Source organism: Rhinatrema bivittatum, chromosome 2, assembly GCF_901001135.1.
Source record: "Rhinatrema bivittatum chromosome 2, aRhiBiv1.1, whole genome shotgun sequence".
Classification (NCBI taxonomy): domain Eukaryota; kingdom Metazoa; phylum Chordata; class Amphibia; order Gymnophiona; family Rhinatrematidae; genus Rhinatrema; species Rhinatrema bivittatum.
The window spans coordinates 715,151,889-715,171,853 of NC_042616.1; the positions used below are offsets into that span (position 1 = coordinate 715,151,889).

Here is a 19,965-nt window from a genome sequence, read left to right on the forward strand (position 1 = left end):
TCTGCCCCCGATCTTTGTGCCTCAGTTCTGAATGTGTGACATTTCTGTGGGTTATTCAGGCCCTTTACATTAAGGGACTATAATTTAATTGACATCATATTGTGTGTTTGATCGACCTCTGAGCACCCTTCTCCTCAAGCGAGCCATTCCACAGCTTCCATGAATTCCCTCATAAACATCTGTAGCCACCGTATACCATAGATTACCTGCATCTTGCGCACCATTACGCTGTCCAATAATGCTGATTGACCTGTATAGACATATTATATATAAAATCCGCATATTTATCCCAGCATCCCCCCTCATTTCCCTGGTCACCCCGCAGGCCTATGCCCAAGCACTGTTGTGTAGGCAATAGAGGACATGATCATCCTCGGAGCCTGCCCCCCTCCCCCAACTCACATTTGAACCACTAATGTTTATAACAGATAAAATAAACCTTTGAATTTCTTGCAACAATATCCAACAGGAAACCACTCTGTCCTGTAAACTTTCCCTATCTCAGGGTGATGTAGCCAGTTGCAATACTGTGTCCCCGCATCTCAGCCCTTTCCTTTATCTTGTTCTGGAACGTGGTCACCAGAATTTCTTCGAAGCCTTTTGCTACCATTACGCATCCTCTGCGACCGAGGGGTGTCCACTGGAGCAATTGAGGAGGGCTGCCTGCCTGGCACTACAAGCTTCACCGCATGTTCGGCATCTTTCAAGATGGCTGCCGCTACCTCTATTGTTTTGGCCTTGGTGGTTGTTCCATCTATGGTCATGGCGATGCCAAACGGAAAGAGCCATTGGTATCGAAGCCCTTCTTTCCTCAGGACTGTAGTAATGTCCTTAAATTCCATCCTCCTTTTTAAAGTAAGGGGAGAGAGATCAGCATAAATCTGAATTTTGTGAGATTCCCAATCCCATGTGGGCTGCTTCCTTGCAGCTTGATATATTTTTTTTCTTTCATAGGATATCTAGAGAAATATACTAGGATGTCCCTGGATTTACCATTAATACTGGGTCCAAGCGACCTGTGAGCTCGCTCCAGTTCAATTTCGGAGTATATGACAGACTCTGCATTAGAGTTATGTTGTTGCAGAAGGAAAGCACATATTTTTTTGAATTGTTGTCCCACAGTCTGCATAATCTTCTGTTTTGGGTATTTCCCGAAATTGCAAGTTGCAGTGTCTGCTGCGGTTTTCCAAATCTTCCAACTTAGCTGTTATGTCCTCTGTATCGCTGGTCATCTGGGAAATAGATTTTTGCAAATGTTCAATTTTCAAAGACTGTGCATCTAGACGCATGTCGCACTCATCCACCCTCCTGCCTATATCAGCCATTTCCTCTTTAATAGTGTCCATGGAGGTTAAAAGCTCTTGTTTGTGATTTTTCATTTCTTGTCTTATTTCACTGAACCAGTGACGGAAATCCTCTTTTGTGGGTAAATCTGTGACCGGTGCCGCAGCTCCCCCCGATTCGCACTCTCCCGCGGTTGTCAGCTCACGTGAGGTTGAGGCTTCAAAATCGCCGTCAGGCCCCTCCTCGTTGCTGGGTGCTTTCGAGTGGGAGAACTCTTTAAAATTTGGTCCTTTCTTTTTCTGGGTCATCGTGGGAGGTTTCCTTGTCGTGTGCTTGAATTTTCACTACTGCAGGTCGGGTGCAGCGCACTCTATCTGCTATTTTTAGGCTCGGGGAAGGCAGGAGCTCACGGTCATGTGGCCATTTTACTCTGCAGCGAGAGCACCCACCCCTCATTTAGCCAGAGGAACAGCCAGCTAAGTGGCAGATGGTCAGCACGGCCAAATTTTCAGACTGCACCACTTAGCTGGCTAAGTCAGAATTTACAAAAAAATAAAACTCTGTTGCTAAGATTTAAAGAAAACATGTGTGTCCAGCATTGCAATAGACTGAAAAAATGTTTGACCATAAAAACCCTCCCCCACAGAATTTAGTGTGGTACCCTGGTTACAGTCAGGGCAAAGTGCTTTTTTTTATATGGAATGCTTAACTGAAACTACATGTGCATCAAACAATTGTAAACAAAATAATTTTAAATGTCCAAATTCTCATTCGGGGGTAGATTTTATAAATTTACGCGCGCGCGTACTTTTGTTCGTGCACCAGGCACGAACAAAAGTACGCTGGATTTTATAAGATACGTGCGTATCTTATAAAATCCGGGGTCGGTGCGTGCAAGGGGGTGCACATTTTGTGCAACCTGCGCATGCCGAGCCCGGTACGCGCTGCCTGTTCCCTCCGAGGCCGCTCTGAAATCGGAGCGGCCTCGGAGGGAACTTTCCTTCCGCTTCCCCTCCCTAACCCACCCCCCCTACCTTTTGTTGGCAGATTTACACCTGCCAAAAGCAGGTGTAAATCTGCGCACGCCAGTGGGCTGCTGGTGCGCCATCACCCGACCCAGGGGCTGGTCCAGAGGCCTTGACCACGCCCCTGGGCCGGTGCCACTCCCCCGGACACACCCCTTCCCCCGCCCCTTTTACGAAGCCCCAGGACTTGCGCGCGTCCCGGGGCTGTGCATGCGCCGGCGGCCTATGCAAAATAGGCGCGCCGGCGCACGAGTACCCTGTACGCGTAAATCCGGCCGGATTTACGCGTGCAGGGCTTTTAAAATCCGGCCCTCAGTGTCCAGAGAGTGAGACTTTTTATAAGGCTCTCATATAAGTAAACTATTTATACCATTGTAGAAGGGTCAACTAGTAACTTGAGGTGAGGTTTTGATGGTGGTCTAGGGTTTGGGGGGGGGGGGGGCAGTTTTACATGCAGAATCAGAGGTATAAACAGCACAGTACACATCAGTGAAGATTGATGTGATTTGGAGTGAGGAAAGGTACACAAAGATGATATTTGTACATTGTACTCTCAACCTAGCTTGATAACAGCTAGATAGAGAGTGCATCAAACTAGGCTGAGCATACAGTGTAAGAACTCATCTTTGTGTACCTTTCCTCACTCCAAATCACATCAAATCTTCACTGATGTGTACTGTGCTGTTCGTACCTCTGTGCATGTAAAACTGCCCCCCCCCCCCAACCCTAGACCACCATCAAAACCTGAACTCAAGTTACTTGTTGACCCTCCTACAGTGGTATAAAAAGCTGACTAATATGCATGTAACCCTACAGTCTGCCTCTCTCTCTCCACTCCTGCCTGAAACAGGATTTGCAATACTTATTGCAAATCCTAGTTTGGGCATATCGCACAGCGTAATGCCAGGAAAAAACATAGAAATGACAGCAGAAGAAGATCAAACAGCCCATCCAGTCTGCCCAGCAAGCTTTCACACTTGGTTTTTTTCTCATACTTATCTGTTACTCTTGGCCCTTAGTAACCTTATGGTTCTATTTCCCGTCCATCCTCGCCATTAATGTAGAGAGCAGTGCTGGAGCTGTGCTTATTTTGCTATACTTTTTATTATACTGCCACCCTCTGACCTGTGATTGTATTGATTGACTCAGTTACAATGTAAGATACGGGTAGACAACTCTGGTCCTTGAGAGCCATAAACAGACCAGGTTTTCAGGATATCCACAATGAATAGGCTTGAGATAGATTTGCATAATGGAGGCAGTGCATGCAAATCTATCTCATGCATATTCATTGTGAATATCCTGAAAAATCTGTCCTCTTTGTGGCTCTTGAGGTCCAGAGATGGTCACCCCAGTTGTAAGGTTGTGAAACCTTTGATCCAGTTGGTCATGGGGGCTGGACTGTGGGCAATCTGAGTAGAAATTCCCTACTGTCCATTTCCTGACTTAGGATGTAATCTTTTTTCTAATTGGTCACCCCTACAGGCCTTAGGGTACCATGGGGAACTGTTTTTCTCTGGCAAAGAAACCTCCATTTCATACAAAGGATCTGAGCTGATCTTACAACTACCATCTCTCTTTAACACCCCTAACGAAAGTTTTGTCTTTTTACCCTACATTCAACTAAAGTATTCTAAGAAATACTCATCATCAGTATAATAGCCCAAACACACTGTACAGTTATTCTTAAGTCCATTACATCTTACAATTGTTCTGTGTTTATTCAATTATCACTACATAATAAGTGTTTGGAAGTTAACAAGCCAGTCAGTCTGCATATCTAGAGTTGAAAACAGAGCTTAGCTTGTCTGTATAATGGCACAGCAGGTGTGCAGCCAAAACAGAAAATTCTCTCGACTGAGTTACCAGAGTCTCTTCTTCCAACACTCTCCTTCTCTGTACATCTCTCTAGACTGTCAGGAGTCTTCCCCCCCCCCCCCCCAGACTTGCCAAAAGTCCCTGGTGGTCCAGCGGGGGTCCTGGAGTGATCTCCTGCACTTGGGCCGTCGGCTGCCGGTATTCAAAATGGCACCGATAGCTTTTTGCCCTTAGTATGTCACAGGGGCTACCGCTGCCATTGGTCGGCCCCTGTCACATGGTAGGAGCACAAGATGGCGCCAGCCGTCCATTGCTCCTACCATGTGACAGGAGCGGACTAATGGCACCGGTAGCCCCTGTGACATAGTGAGGGCAATAGCTATTGGTGCCATTTTGAATACCGGCAGCCGATGGCCCGAGTGCAGGAGATCGCTCCAGGACCCCCGCTGGACCACCAGGGACTTTTGGTAAGTCATGGGGGGTTGCAGTTAATTAAATTTAAAGGGGTGGGATGTAGTTATTTTTGGGAAACGAATACATAATTAACTAATGAATGGATCGGGGTCCCCTGAGAATGGATGCAATGGATTTGGCTCCCCAAGAAAACGAATACCGAATGGGACAAATCCGTCCCTGCTCCACATCCCTACTCAATAGCAAATCCTCAGCACTGATAATTTGAGGCCTTAGCTAACACATTTATTTATTTTATTTATTTATTTAATTTCTTTTACTATACCGATGCTCAAGACTAGGTCTTATCGTACCGGTTTACAATGTAACTGAGGGGAAACCAATTAACATCAAGGTAGAAAGTAAAGTTACATTAAACAGGGAGCGTAAAACCTGGGCAATGGAAGACAGTACAGAATTTAAACTAAGAAACAATTAGAGAGAGATAAATATATAATCAACAAAAACTATATATAACATATATTTCAAACAACTCCTATAGCTGTGGTTCCTTACTATCAGAAGGAGCTTGCTGGGTAGACTGGATGGCCCATCTGGTCATTTTCTGCCATCATTACTTTATGTTCCAATTGATCTAAATTGTATTTTTCAGGCACTATAGTTACAAGCTCCTCCACAGGCACAGTTTCAGTGTCCACAAGTTTTAATTATCAGTACTGTGCACATAGTGGATTCATTTTATCCCAGTCTACCACTAACTTCACAAATCCCAACTCCTTGAAACCTGTTCCAGTAGTATGGGTTTAAGTTGGAATTTTGGGATCTTGAATCTCCATCCACTAAACAAATCATTGATAAATCTTCCTTAACTTCAGATGTGTTACTCAGAGTAAAGTTAAAAAAAACCCAAAAACTCTGGGATTTTAAAGCATGCGGTTTCTCCCTAGCAGGTTGTGCAACTCAGCTTTCTGGCTCCCTGTCAGGACTAAGGCGGTCTGATCAGCTGCCTGCATGCCAGGGACAGGACTAGTCCAGGACTGGGTACTAGCAACTGTTGATACATAACATGGGGGGGATAGTGATCAATCATTTCTCTCTCACATGCACACTTGTTTACGGCACAGTATAAAAGAGCAGGACTTTCCAGTGTCCGGCGGGAGTAGGAGATATTGCCTCTATAGACGTATAGAGTGCTGGACGCTGAAAACTCCCTTCTCGCCTTTGCTGACCTGACGACTCCTCGATACAAGGCTGATGACACGAAGGGTGCTGGATGGCATATGCAATCATGTGGTATGTAAATAACTTTCTGTAAATAACGTCTATTACCATGATATCACATTAATAAAAGATGTCATAGATATTGTGTCAGAGTACCTTACTCTCTCATTCCTAACAATTACCCAAACAAAGGATCTTCTGACAAAATCCCTATTGAATACTTACCTTTCTTAGAAGGTATTAACCAGTAAATCCTTCTGCTCCAAAGGTGCCATATAAAGGATTTTCATGTTTTCTTTGGAGTGTATGTGTTGGGAGGATCACCTTTTACTCACTGCTCCAATTGTCATCATTGACTGGACACATACACAAGTGGGGCTCCATGCACCACCCAGGAGCTCAAGGTTTCTAGCAGATTATCATTCTCTCTCCATCTATTTCTCTGGGGTCTATTTGTCTTTCAGTTCCACTCACTGCAGGTTCACACACTACACTCCAGCTTCAGTCAATTAACTCACTTCCTGTACAGTATGCTCATATCATCTCTTGGGATCTAGCAGTGGGGCTCTAGTCTAAACACAGGGATTCACTTGCCTGCGGCACTCGTACAACATATATTTCTGTGATAGTTGTATATTGGCGTAGCCCCTGTTCCACCACCTACTAGAACATTCAAGATCAGTGGGAAAAATATACACTCAATGTTCCCTTGGATTCTTTCTTAAGCGGGGGAAGGGGTAATTACAGTTATCTAATCTTGCCCTTAAGTTTTTTCTTCTCTCTCATTACACATCTCCTCATGCATTCTGCTCATCAGACAAGTCAGTCCTATCTTATGCCTTTCTCCTCTACCGCCAATTCCTGACTCCATGCTTTCCACCTGGCTGCACCTTGTGCTTGGAATAAACTTCCTGAGCTGGTGCATCATGCTCCCTCTCTGCCTCATTCAAATCCCATCTAAAAACCCACCTTTCTGAGGCTGTGTTTTTTTTTTATCTTAAGCTTAAATTGTCTCCTTTCAGCTTCATTAACTAATTTTAACCATTGTCTTCCTATATGAAACTCTCCATATCTCTTTCCCCATATGTTTGTCTTGATTAGAGTGTAAGCTCTGTTGAGCAGGGACTGCCTCTTATGTGTTGTTTCTAGAGTGCTGCCTACTTTGAATAATGCTATAGAAATGTTAAGTAGGAGGAGGAAGATGCCTTCTGACATCATCCAGGAAGAATAACACACTGCCACACCATCTGGTATTGTTCCGAAGTAAATATTTTACTGGAATAACTGATGCAGATGAATAAAATCAGTAGAATGAACATTAAAGAATAGTGTAATCTATACATTTGAGAAACAATTGAACTTTGATAGAGATTTTATTTTTATTATATTGAAACAAAAATCCTGCTAATATGCCTAATTAGTTAAACATTTGCAATTTCTCTTTTCTTTTTTTATTGTCAGTCCTATGCATCTATGATGGGCCCCAGTACTGCTACTGCTTCAATCTCAACAAGTCCTCCCTGCAAGACAAGAGTGGAAACAGTGCAACAAGATTAGATAATTATGCATCTACATACCAGGAATGCTCATCAGATCTTTCTTCCATTCATCTTGTAAAGCAAAGACCTTGGGTATTTGGGGAAACAATAAAAAGAAAGATTCTGTAACTGTCTGGATCCCCAGTAACTTTCTGGTTCTTATCATGGCATTGGTGACTGCTCAGGATGGCACTTCTGGGCCATCGCTCCCCATAACCAGCGAGCCTGACAGTGATGCGGTGCTGTTCCTAAAATGGTATGACAGGGTTGTGTAGGTATTGAAACACAATCAGGACAGATATTAGATTAGGAGGGCAATAGTTTGCTTAGGCTTTGGCACAGGAAACTCTTGTTTAGGTTTCCTATCAAGCAGGATCTGAGGCTACCCTGATTGCACAATGATTGAAAAGAGCCTGGGTAAATTTTGCTACTACAAAGAGCAGCATTGAACAACAGACGGATATAAAAGTAAGTGTGGGTAATAATTCATCATATTTGCATCCGTTGTGTTGTGGAGTTAAGAACATGCCATACTGGGTCAGACCAAGGGTCCATCAAGCCCAGCATCCTGTTTCCAGTAGTGGCCAATCCAGGCTACAAGTACCTGGCAAGTACCCAAACACTAAGAAGATCCCATGCTACTGATAGGAAATAGCCACTGCTATTAATTGTAAGTCATCTTGATTAATAGCAGTTAATGGACTTCTCCTCCAAGAATTTATCCAAACCTTTTTTGAACCCAACTACACTAACTCCACTAACCACATCCTCTGGCAACAAATTCCAGAGCTTAATTGTGCGTTGAGTGAAAATAAATTTTCTCTGATTAGTTTTAAATGTGCTATTTGCTACCTTCATGGAGTGTCCTCTAGTCCTTCTATAACCCAAAAGAGTAAATAACCAATTCACACTTACCCATTCTAGACCTCTCATGATTTTACAGATGCCTATTTTTGCCAGCCTGTAAACTGTTATGATGGTAAATAACTTAATGACGGTATAGAAAAGATTTTAAATAAATAAATAAATATCATATCCCCTCTCAGCCGTCTCTTCTCCAAGCTGAACAGCCCTAACCTCTTCAGCCTTCCTCATAGGGGAGCTGTTCCAACCCTCTTATCATTTTGGTTGCCCTTCTCTGTATCTTCTCCATCACAACCATATCTTTTTTGAGATGTGGCGACCAGAGGAATTGTACATAGTATTCAAGGTGCGGTCTCACCATGGAGTGATAGAGAGGCATTATGACATTTTCCGTTTTATTAACCATTCCCTTTCTAATAATTCCTAACATTCTATTTGCTTTTTTGACTGCTGCAGCACACTGAGCCAAAGATTTCAATGTATTTTCCACTACGATGCCTAGATCTTTTTTCTGGGTGGAAGCTAACATTGTGTAACTACAGCAGGATGCTATTTTTCCTATCTCCAATTTTTTCAGTGTTTAACTGAAACCAGTAGGAGGCTTGATTTACTAGCTAGGTTTAAAACTCTTAATTTATGCAGATGATGTACAGATCTATCTACTTTTGTTTCTCTCAGAACAAGAAGCCTTCTCTAAACTAAATCACAGCTTGATGAAAGTGAAGGAATGGATGACTGTATATAATCTGAAACTGAACCTGCTTAAGACAGAAGTACTGTGCGTTGCTAAGCCATCGGTTTTACCACAGCTACATACCAGAGATAGATGGTTAAACTTTATTCTTTATATCAGAAATTTAAGAGTAATCCTAAACTCCTCCCTATTGCTATAAGCTCACATTTCTCCCATAGTGAAAGTTCATTTTTATAATTGCAGTAGATTAGACCAGTGGTTCTCAACCGGTGTGTCGCGACACACCAGTGTGTCGCCAAGCACCGGCAGGTGTGTCGCGGCTCCCGGTGTTCCACTGCCCTGCTTGTGCGTCCCTTCTCCCCAGGGGCGGGGCTGAAGAATGGAGAGATGCTGCGCGCCGCTGCTGGCGGCTGAAGAGCGGAGAGACCTGCGCCCTGACGCTAGCAGGGCCGAAAAATGAAGAGACCTGCGCTCTGACGCCAGCGGGGTCAAAGAATGAAGAGACACGCGCCGCCGGCGGTGGCTGAAGAGTGGAGAAACCTGCGCGCCGACGCCAGCGGGGCCAAAAAATGAAGAGACCTGTGCTCCGACGTCAGCGGAGCCGAAATATGAAGAGACCTGCATCCCGACGCCAGCGGGGCCGAAGAATGAAGAGAAGCTGCAAGCCGAGGCCAGCGGGGCCGAAAAACGTAGAGATGCTGTGCACCATTGCCGGCGGCTGAAGACGGAGAGACCCTGTGCACCGTGAGAGGTCAGGCCAGAGGCAGCTGAGAAGTGGAGGCCAGGCTTATTGGGCCAAACAACGAGAAGAAGCTCCATGTGAGATTGTGTGCCTGTGGTAGAATGGGTGCATGAGTGAGAGCTTGTGTGTGAGTGTGGTAGAATGGGTGCCTGGGTGCATGAGTGAGAGCTTGTGTGTGAGTGTGGTAGAATGGGTGCCTGGGTGCATGAGTGAGAGCTTGTGTGCCTGTGGTAGAATGGGTGCATGAGTGAGAGCTTGTGTGCCTGTGGTAGAATGGGTGCATGAGTGAGAGCTTGTGTGTGAGTGTGGTAGAATGGGTGCCTGGGTGTGTGAGTGGCAGCTGTGTGTGTGTGTGTGTGTGTTTGTGTTGGAATGCATGCCTGGTTGCATGAGTGAGAGCTTGTGTGCGTGTGGTAGAATGGGTGCCTGGGTGCATGAGTGAGAGCTTGTGTGTGTGGTACAATGGGTGCATGAATGGCAGTGTCTGTGGTAAAATGGGTGCATGAGTGGCAGTGTGTGTGGTTGTAAGTGACAGAATATGTGTGAGATTGTATGTAAGTGACAGAGCATGTGTGTGATTGAGAGAGACTGGTCAGGGAGGTGACTGGTGTGTTTTGTGTGTTTGAGACAAAGACTGGTCAGGGAGGAGACTGGTATGTGTGTGTGAGGAAGAGATACTAGTTAGGGAAGTTACTAGTCTGTGTGAGACAGAGACTGGTTGTCACTGGTTGTGGGCCTTAAGGAAGAGGACTGTGAGGACATAGCTTCAGCAGCCACTGCTGCTTCTAGTGAGTGCTATTGGTCTGCAAGGGAAAGGAGTAGGAGAGTTGCTGGAGAGGGTAAGTAAAGACAGCTTTTTAAGTTTATTTTTCTTGATTGACTGCCATTTTAATTATTGGGTATTATGTGATGTGTCTGCTGTTTTGAAATATTTTGATATTTAGACAATTTTTATTAATTTTTATGAGTTTTTAATTGTTGGATGTTATTCTGTTCATCAGCTGTTTTGTAACATTTATTAGTATAGTTTTACAATTATTTCTAAGTAGGTATCTATAGCAGCTTGGCTTGCTCTGTTTTCCCAATAGGAGGTGGCAAATATTTGTAGTGGTAAATTACTGTCTTTTCATAAGGAGGGGTATTGTGCCTGCCAGTAAAGAGAGTTTGTTTTGCTTTTACTGAGATGTCATCAGATCCAGAATATCTTTTTTGTATGGTGAGCTGTACGGGTAATGCCCTAGTTCTGCTCTGCACCCATTTTTGGGGGTCAACGTGGTTCCTGAGGATGCAGAATGTATATTTACATTTTGTCCCGTGACGGTCACATGTTCAGTGTGTCACGCATGTGAGAACCATCTGCCAGGTGTGTCCCGGCCGAAAAAAGGTTGAGAACCACTGGATTAGACAGTTATGATCATTCTTTTCACAATTAGACCGGGCAACAATAAAACATGCATTGCTTTTATCAAAATGAGTTTACTGTAATTCTCTTTTAATGTGCCTTCTTCAAGTGAAAGTAGAGAAAGTTATAATTATTTAAAATACATGTTTGCTATTCAGGAGCAGTCAGTCAGAACATATCACCATAGGCATAATTTGCCTACTTAATTTGGAGGAGCCAAAGAGCAGAGAGAGCATATTGGTGGGGAGGGGGAGAGTGGGCCCAGAGAGGGCCCAATTCAGCACTAGCACCTGGAGCATCTGAGAGCACACCAGTACTGGAAGATCTTCCTTGGGTGCCAATCAGATTTCATGCTGAATTTATGCTTTTAACAATTGTTTTTAAGGATTTACATAAATTAGGCCCTTTTTATCTTGCCAAGAAGCTACCATGCTGTACTACTGCATGAACATTAAAATCCTCTCGAGAACACTTTTTGAGGATCCCGCCACCAGCAGAGGTAAAATGGGAATGTAGTCGGAAACAGGCATTTTTAACAGAAGCGCCAGTTCTGAGGAATAGATTGTCAGGCAAGTTATGGTTTAAAAGACCATTGGATGGCATTTTATATGAGCGAGCATGGTCCTCGAATGTGATGCTGGGAAAACAGTGTGTATGTTCCTTCACTAGTCTGGAGTTTTCTGACTGGTGTCCAAGGTTTAGCGGGAGGTATAAGAATGGGACGTTTTTGGCAGGTTTTGCCCTTTGGTTCCTGCCCTTATCAGAGTAGCCAGCCCATGGGCTGATGGCGCCCAGGGATCCTTCTAGGTGGGACTGGAGCCCTGTAGGGGCTCTTCCCCTCAAGGGGAGAGGCCCATGGCCGTGGAGTGGCATAGAGTGGGTTTCTTCCTCCTCTCAAACGAATCAAAAAGTGAAAAGAAGAAGAGGTCATTCTTCCCTCTGAGGAAGTTCAGGAGTTTGGGGTGAGACCACAATGAGGAGTACCCCTGAGTGTTCCTTGCGGGCAGTGGTCTGTGGAACCTGTACAGGGAGAAAGGTGTTGTGAAAGCCAGAGGGGTGGTCTATGACCAATAAAGGAGTGAGTAAATCTTGTAAGCTGAAGTTGCATTTGGTCCCTTTTGGATATTAATTTTGATACTAACAAAAGAGATCCCCATTCCTTAACCAGGGTTGGGAATTGAGGCATGCCTAAAGAGCTTGAGAAGTCAGACTAACCCTGATGTTGGGCCACAGAAAAAGTAGTTATTTATTTATTTTTATGTATGTATTGATTTATTTATTTATTTATTTATGGGGGTTTTTTATGTACCACGGCACGTTTGGAACATCACCTCGGTTTTACAGTAAAACATAATGCAGCAACGGGCTTTACATAAAACATGTGAAAACTAACAAAAGGCAACAGGCATTACACAGAAGTTCATGAAGAAACAGGAACTACATATTAAAACTTAATAACTTAACAGCGACTGCAAGATGAGATTAAATATAGATCAAAAATAAGTTAGAGGCAATGCTTTGTCAGAGTGAAATAGGGTGAACAAATTGGAGTGGGTATTACCAGGGAAATTATCTTGTGAAGGGGAGTAAGTGCGAGAGTGTCTGGTATCTTGGGAGATGAAGATAAAGGAATGTAATTATTTTGTTCCCAGAATTTTGTGATTTCATTGTATATTTCTGACTATGGAAGCCCATGAGTCTCTGAGTTTATTACGTAAGTTATTGCTTCACATCCTTGTTAATAACTTTATTTTCTGGATGAACCAGCAACAGTTAACTGTTTGGATGTTTGAAAAATGGTGAGGATTGGGTGGCCTTTATTTTGAACTTATTTATACTATACTTTTTAAACCTGTAAGTAACCACACAACATGCAAATTCCTGCTGTTGTTATGAGGTATGAGAGAAGAAAAGCAACTCAGTTGAGGAACTTTACATCAAATGTCAACAATCTTTCATACAGAAATCTTACATAGATTCTTTATTAGCCAACTCACATTTATATAAGACTACAGTGCAATAATTGTTACTTACTCTTGGCAAAGCAACAACCTGGCAAGCTGTTCTGGCTGGGACATGACTCTGGAAAACTAGAGAAAAGCAGAGTCCCATAAATATGAATTCGGCAGCTGTTCATTGATAATGAAAAGGAATGTAAATGGACATAAGCGTGAATGATTAGATCTAGCACTAAGTGCTTCCGGCTGATGTGACTCTGGGGACCATTTGTTTTGCTGTCAGTAACTTTAGAGTAAACAGTCTTACCTTCCTGTTCCGAATTTTTAATGTATGTGTGTGTGTGTGTGTGTGTGTGTGTGTGTATGTATGTATATATATATATATATATATATATATATATATATATATATATATATACACACACGTTATTTTAAATAAGATTTGGGTGAGCTCACATTATTTCATCTAATATCAAATATAGCAAAAGATTTCCTGGCTGGAACTGGAAGATTACCCATACAGTTCATAAATATATGTAACATTCTAACTGGCCGGGAATGTGTACTTTGGGAAAGCTATGTCTGTTTTTTCCCATTTTTTCTGTCTCAGAGAAACTGAATATAAGAACAGAAAAACATCTTCACTACAATGTGTTGAACTCCCGTTGGTGGTGAGAGATAATTTGACCTGAGGAAAGATGAAGGCTTTTGCTTAACTAGAGGGTCCTCCTTTGATGAAACCAGAGGGCTCCCCCTCTCTAGGCCGGTTGGGTACTGATTTTAGCACCAGCTGAGCCACATCCTCACAACAGAGCAATTCGTGTGTTACTTGACAAGATACCTGACTGAATAGGGGGGCCCCCAAGGGCTGCTTTGAATACCATAGAGTCAGAGGTAGGAGCTGAAAAATGATATAAGAGATCTAAAAATTGTATTTGTGTTTGACAGAGTCAAAGAGATAAAGACTTTTAATGTCTTAATGACAGTGACACATATATATATATATATATATATATATATATATATGAAATTTAATAGTAAAATAATCAAACAGGAAATGAATGAACTAACTACCTTGTTTGTAGACTTTGTTAACATCATCAAAGTCATTCATATCAGTCAGCAAAACCGTAGTTTTCACAACTGGAAGACACAAAGCCTTTGGTTAGCATTAGGATCTGGATTTCAACCTGCTTAAAAGTTTTGTTGAAAAAAAAAAAAAGCTTTCTCCCCTTGAAATGGGCCCCGGGAGAGCTTAAATATTTGGGGGTGGCAATACCGGCTTCGCTCGATTCTATATACAAACTAAACGTCCTCCCCAAAATGAAAAGTACAATAGACGCCTTTGCTCGATGGCAGGCTTTGCCACTATCGTTAAAAGGGCGTATACATTTGTATCAAATGGTGATGCTTCCGAAATGGGTGTATGTTCTTCAAATGCTTCCTTTATGGCTTCAGGCACGAGATGTCCAGTTGCTGAACCGAGCCCTTAGCAGATTTTTATGGGGAGGCAAGAAAGCCAGAATTCCACTATGAGTGTTGCAACAGCCGGCCCAAGCAGGAGGTCTGGGATGCCCAAGCTTGTTCAAATATAACTTAGCTTGTAACATGCAATTCCTACGGGACTAGCTGCTTGGATCCTCTTATTACACTCCATACAGACAACTCCAGGAATGGTTTGGAAAGCCCTCCTTGAACCACCTAGTGCATGTGGAAAAGGCTAAACGCCCTTCATCTGCCCGGTCCCATCTGATAGTATCGTCATGCAGAACCACTTGGTGCATTGTGTGTAAATGGGTTAAGCACCCAAAAGGCCTTACTCCTTTTTTAAACATTATGGATAACCCACACTTCGCACCCAGAAGGGGGGGTCTCTGTATTCAGGAGATGGGGAAAAGAGGGTTTGGAATACCTGTATCAGCTAGTCCATCCACTCCAGCAATGGGAATAATGTATAGTTTTTTGGATCTTCAACAGTTATACCATCTCCCCCAAACTGATTTTTATGCATACCTACAGATAAGACACTTTATGACTAAACAGGCTGACTACAGACCGCACACTACCTCCACTACGACTCTGATGACTATAATGTTGAATAAGGAGAGCAAAGATCCTAACATCTCCAAGTTTTACAAAGAATTAGGGAGCGGTCTAGGGAATGAAGCCCTACAATCCCTATATTCAAAATGGACTTTGTGGGCTTCATTTCAACTTTCCTACCAGGAGTTTCTGGAGGAGTTTTCCCATATCGATGACACCACCACCAATGAGATTTGGGTCTATCGTCTTGCAGGGCTTTAAATACTAAGGAAAGAAGCTTAAATTTTGACCTCACGACTATTGGGAGCCAATTCAGTCCTTCAATCTGGGAGTCACATGCTGCCTTCTGCCACAGCCCGCAATGATACGGGCTGCAGAAGTTGGGATGGCCTGTAGCACCTTTAGATGTTTTTTTGGGTAAGCCAAAATAAGAGGAATTACAATAATCAAGTGAAGTTAAAACCAATGCTTGAACAACCAACTGAAAATCTTCTTTACCTAAAATATACCTAAAATGTCTAACTAGATAGTTTTAAAAGCAGCTTTTTATAAACTCTATCCTAATCTGAGGTTTAAAAGAAAGATTAGTATTGAGAATGAAATTCAGATCTCGAGCTTCAGTGAGTAAAGGAAAAGACTGGCCTTTAATTTGGAAATATTGCAAATTTAAAAAACAACCCCACCCTTTAGTTCCCAGGTACAACACACAAGGGACTGCAAGGCCTGAGCTATCTTTCCTGCAATGGAAAGCTGCTGTACTTAGCATGCACATCGGTCAACACATGCCTTTTTCTAGTGGTAAAATAGTAACAATTATTCGCAAAAAGAATTATAGTTTAGATTTACGAGGGAAATTTTCAAAAGCCATTTACCCGTGTAAGTACCAATTTTCCTGGGTAAAAAAGTCTGAAAACTGGACCCTCCCATACCCCGACCAAAAGTCCGAGCAGACTCCACAGCACGCACACTTTTAGCCACATTATGGGAAGGAGTTCCCGGGACGTATTTAGGTCCGGGAGGAAAATAATGCACGTAATATTCCATTTTCAATATCTTTGTGCATTATTTTCCATGAGAAAAGTACCTGCAGAAAATACAGGCACAAGCGTCTGTGGGTGTTTGTACCCACAGAAGGTTTCAAAGGAAAAGTACGTGCATACTTTCATTTTGAAAACTGGTGCAAATACCATGGGTTAAACGAACCAGCAAACTTTGCAGCAATGCAGGCTATAAGAAAATTGCCCCCCCCCCCCCATATATATCTATCTAGGGCATCTCATCAAAATAAATAAAATCCTAGTGTGCTTTTCGACATCATACTACAGTAACATGCATGCAGCCACCTCTGGGGTAGTTCATTCTGAATCCTGATTTCCCCTAAGGAAGTGTTTCTCAACCTTGTCCTTCGCCACCCAGTCCATCTGGTTTTCAGGAAATCTACCAATGAATATGCCTGGAGGCAGTGAATTGAGATGCCTATAACTGAACCACCTCGATAGTGTGAGCTCCCTATGTATGCATATCCACCACAAACACAATTTTTTGGCGCTTTATTCACAAAACATTTAGGAAGCCACACTGTGCTCATTACTTACCGTTACTGTAGTCACAGCCTGCAGCTTTCAGAATTTCCCTCATATTCATTAGGGCCTGGTTGGAGGCAGACAAAAAATTACTTAAATTTGAATTCTTAACACAAAGTGTTTTCTTGTATTCTGTTATTGTTTTGGCCTCTACCACTGACCCCTATTGGAAGGCCATTCTACAGATTCACCACATTTTCTGTGAAGAAAGTTTCCTAATATTACTCCTGAGTGTACCCCTTACAGCCTTAAATTATGATCCCCTTGCAAGAGCAGGGGATAATGGAGAAAGGAGCTAAATATTCAGCCCACTGATTTTACTCTTCTTCCAGCCAATTCCTCTTGAAAGCCTAGCATATAAGTCTGCTACTCTGTCAACCCTGAGCATCCGCTGGATCTTCTATCTGCCATCCCTCCTTCTGTTGACTCACATGGTTCTGCCAGTTCTTGGCTGTTACCTCTTTTTGACACTCAGGAGGGTGGATCTTCTTTTGGCTACCAGCTCCACTGTCTGCTCACCTTCTGTCCGCTAGTCCAGTGTTTCTCAACTTAGTCCTTGGGCACACCTAGCCATGCAGGCTTTCAGGATATCCACCATGAATATGCATGAGATAGATTTACATTTGTTTGTAGCAGGAAAGAGGTTACTTATTCAGATCATATATTATCAGACATTTTTTAAGCTAACAAATGGGGGTGGCAGAAGATGGCCAATGAAATTAACATGTCATCCCTAAACAATACAGGAAGTGGGAGGAGAAAATAACAAAATCACTCACTAAAAAAAGCAGAAAAGGTGAGTAGAAAATACAAATGGTCTTAGTTTGGGCAATAAAATCCCAGACCTGCGGGCCCTAATGGCAGAAGCAGTCTTGGACATTGTTGCTGTTACGGAGACATGGTTTACCGATTCTCATGATTGGGATATGGCCATACCAGGCTATAACTTGTTAAGGGAGGACAGAGAGGACAGAAAAGAGGGAGGGGTAACTCTTTTATGTCAAAAACAATATCCAAGCAACTGAACTGCAAGGAATGTTGGGTAGAGAAGAAGCATTATGAGCCATCCTAAAAAAAGATGATGATGGTACAACCATTTTTATTGTAGTGGTTTACAGGCCTCTGAGTCAAATTGTCAAAGACATCTAAAAGGTGGGAAAGAAGGGAGAAGTGTTGATTGTTGGAGATTTGAATCTGCTGGATGTAGACTGGAGAATCCCTTCTGCGGAATTTACCAGAAGTAGAGAGATAGTGGATGCCCTGCAAGGGGCTCTGTTCAAAGAAATGGATATGGAACCCATGAGGGAGGGAGCTATACTCAACCTAGTGCTCACTAACAGGGATAATGTCTCTAATGTCCAGGTGGGTGCCCACCTCAGCACCAGTGATCATCAAACAGTATGGTTTGATATCGCAAATAGGATACAGAGAAGTCACATGAAGACCCAAGTTTTGAATTTCAAAAATACAGACATTGACAAAATGGGGACGTTCCTGGAAGTTGACTAGAAGACTGGGAGAAAATGAGAGAGGTGGATCAGTGGGCCAAACTAAAAGGAGCAATTACAAAGGCAACAAATCTATACATTAGAAAATTAAACAAAAGTAAAAGAAATAAGAAACCAATCTGGTTCTAAAAGGAGGTGACTGATAAAATAAAAGCAAAAAGAACAGTGTTCAAGAAATATAAAGGATCCCAAAAAGAAGAACACAGGGAAGAATATCTGGTAAAACTGAGGGATACAAAGAAAGAAATCCAGAAAACAATGTCAGGCGGAAGAAAGGATTGCCAAAGAGATAAAGCGAGGTGACAAAACAATTTTCAAATATATCAGAGAAAGGAAAAAAGTCTGAAGTAGTATAGTGAAATTGAGGTGGTGAAGACAAACATTGTCAAGGAATTCAAAGGGGCACAGGATAAACACTGTGGATCCCTAAAGGCCAGAGGTTGGAAATAAAGAAAAGAGTGCATGGAGGTAACTGGTGATAAGTTGCTGGTGTTTCTGTTGCTTCCCTTAACAAATAAATAAGCCTTGATACTGTTAATGCAACGCCAACATTGCTCTCTGCTTTTACAGCAACCGTTAAGGGAAATTGGATTCAAACAACATCCGAGGGCTCTGACTTTTATATTCTGGTAAACTGATAAGCGTGGGGGTAACCTGCACAATGCAGCAGATACTGGCATAAGCTTGCAGGGCAGACTGTGTAGATCATTTGCTCCTTTTCATTTCTATGTTTCTATGCTTCCATTGTATGCAAATCTGTCTCATGCATATTCATGGTGGATATCCTGAACACCTGACTGGCTAGATATGCCCTGAAGTCTGGGTTGAGAAGCACTGAGCTAGTCCATCCTATCAGCCTCATGCCCATTGGTTCTTTCATTCAGTGCCAATCCATGTTGCATAGACATCTGTAGGCCAGTGAGGTGTGAGTGCTAAAAGGCCCCTCCAGCCCTTTCGGGCCCTTCCAACTATGAGGCACTGCAAAGTTGCTCCATTCACCCTAGCCAATGAATGGCCCTGCATTTAACCCCTATTGTGTGTATCAGTGCACAAACATCTGTGACACAATCATCTACAAGAGTTACCCATGTCAAATATACCATTGTCATGTATATTGAAAGCCCTAGTCTCTTGGATCTGCTTGAAGACTTTACGCTGTATGCCCTCCCTCTCACTCTACCTCCTAGAGTACAAGCCATGTTTGCTGTGAAATCAGAAAGCAGGCGGCATATGCCATGGAGATATCGATAGAACATGCATCCATTAACTGCATAGTTGGTACTCTTTCTGCTCTCCTCTGTTTTTGTATGTGCCGCTTAACAATAAGCTCATGCTGCAGGGAGAGGAGGAGGGGCTATGATGGGGACAGTGAGGGTCAGACCTGGTGCAATGTGTGTGAATGGGAGTCTGCCTGGGATGGGTGTGTGTATGTGAATGGGAGCCTGCTTGGGATGAGGGTGTGTGTGTAAATGGGAGCCTGCCTGGGATGGGTGTATGTATGTGAATGGGAGCCTGCCTGGTTTGCATGTGTGTGCATGTCTTTGTTTGAGAATGGGATCCTGCCTGGGATGTGTGTGTCTGTGTGTGTATTTGCATATGTGAGAGAATGGGAGCCTCCATGAGATGGAGAGGTGTGATGGAATGGGAACCTGCCTGGGATGGGGGTGTGTGTGTGTGTGTGTGTGTGTGTGTGTGTGTGTGTGAGTGAATGGGAGCCTGCCTAGTGTGTGTGGGTGTGAATGGGAGCTTGTCTGATGTGTGTGTGTGTGAGAGAGAAAATGGGAGCTTGCCTGTGCTGTATGTGAGAGAGAGAAAATAGGACTGCATGCGCATGAATTTTTTTAAATCATTTTTAGTTTTATTTTTCAGAT

General features: G+C 43.0%; 1 protein-coding gene across 1 annotated transcript in view; it reads right to left on the reverse strand.

Moving 5' to 3' along the window:
- Window positions 1-7,116: 7,116 nt before the first annotated feature.
- Window positions 7,117-19,965, reverse strand: part of LOC115085580 (2-iminobutanoate/2-iminopropanoate deaminase-like) — a 44,247-nt gene continuing 31,398 nt past the window's right edge. The window contains exons 3-6 of the mRNA XM_029591772.1: window positions 16,599-16,653; window positions 14,035-14,103; window positions 13,037-13,092; window positions 7,117-7,282 (exon numbers count right to left, since the gene is read on the reverse strand). Of these exons, the coding sequence (XP_029447632.1) occupies window positions 7,226-7,282; window positions 13,037-13,092; window positions 14,035-14,103; window positions 16,599-16,653 (237 nt within the window). The 3' untranslated portion in view covers window positions 7,117-7,225. The remainder of the gene's footprint in view (window positions 7,283-13,036; window positions 13,093-14,034; window positions 14,104-16,598; window positions 16,654-19,965) is intronic.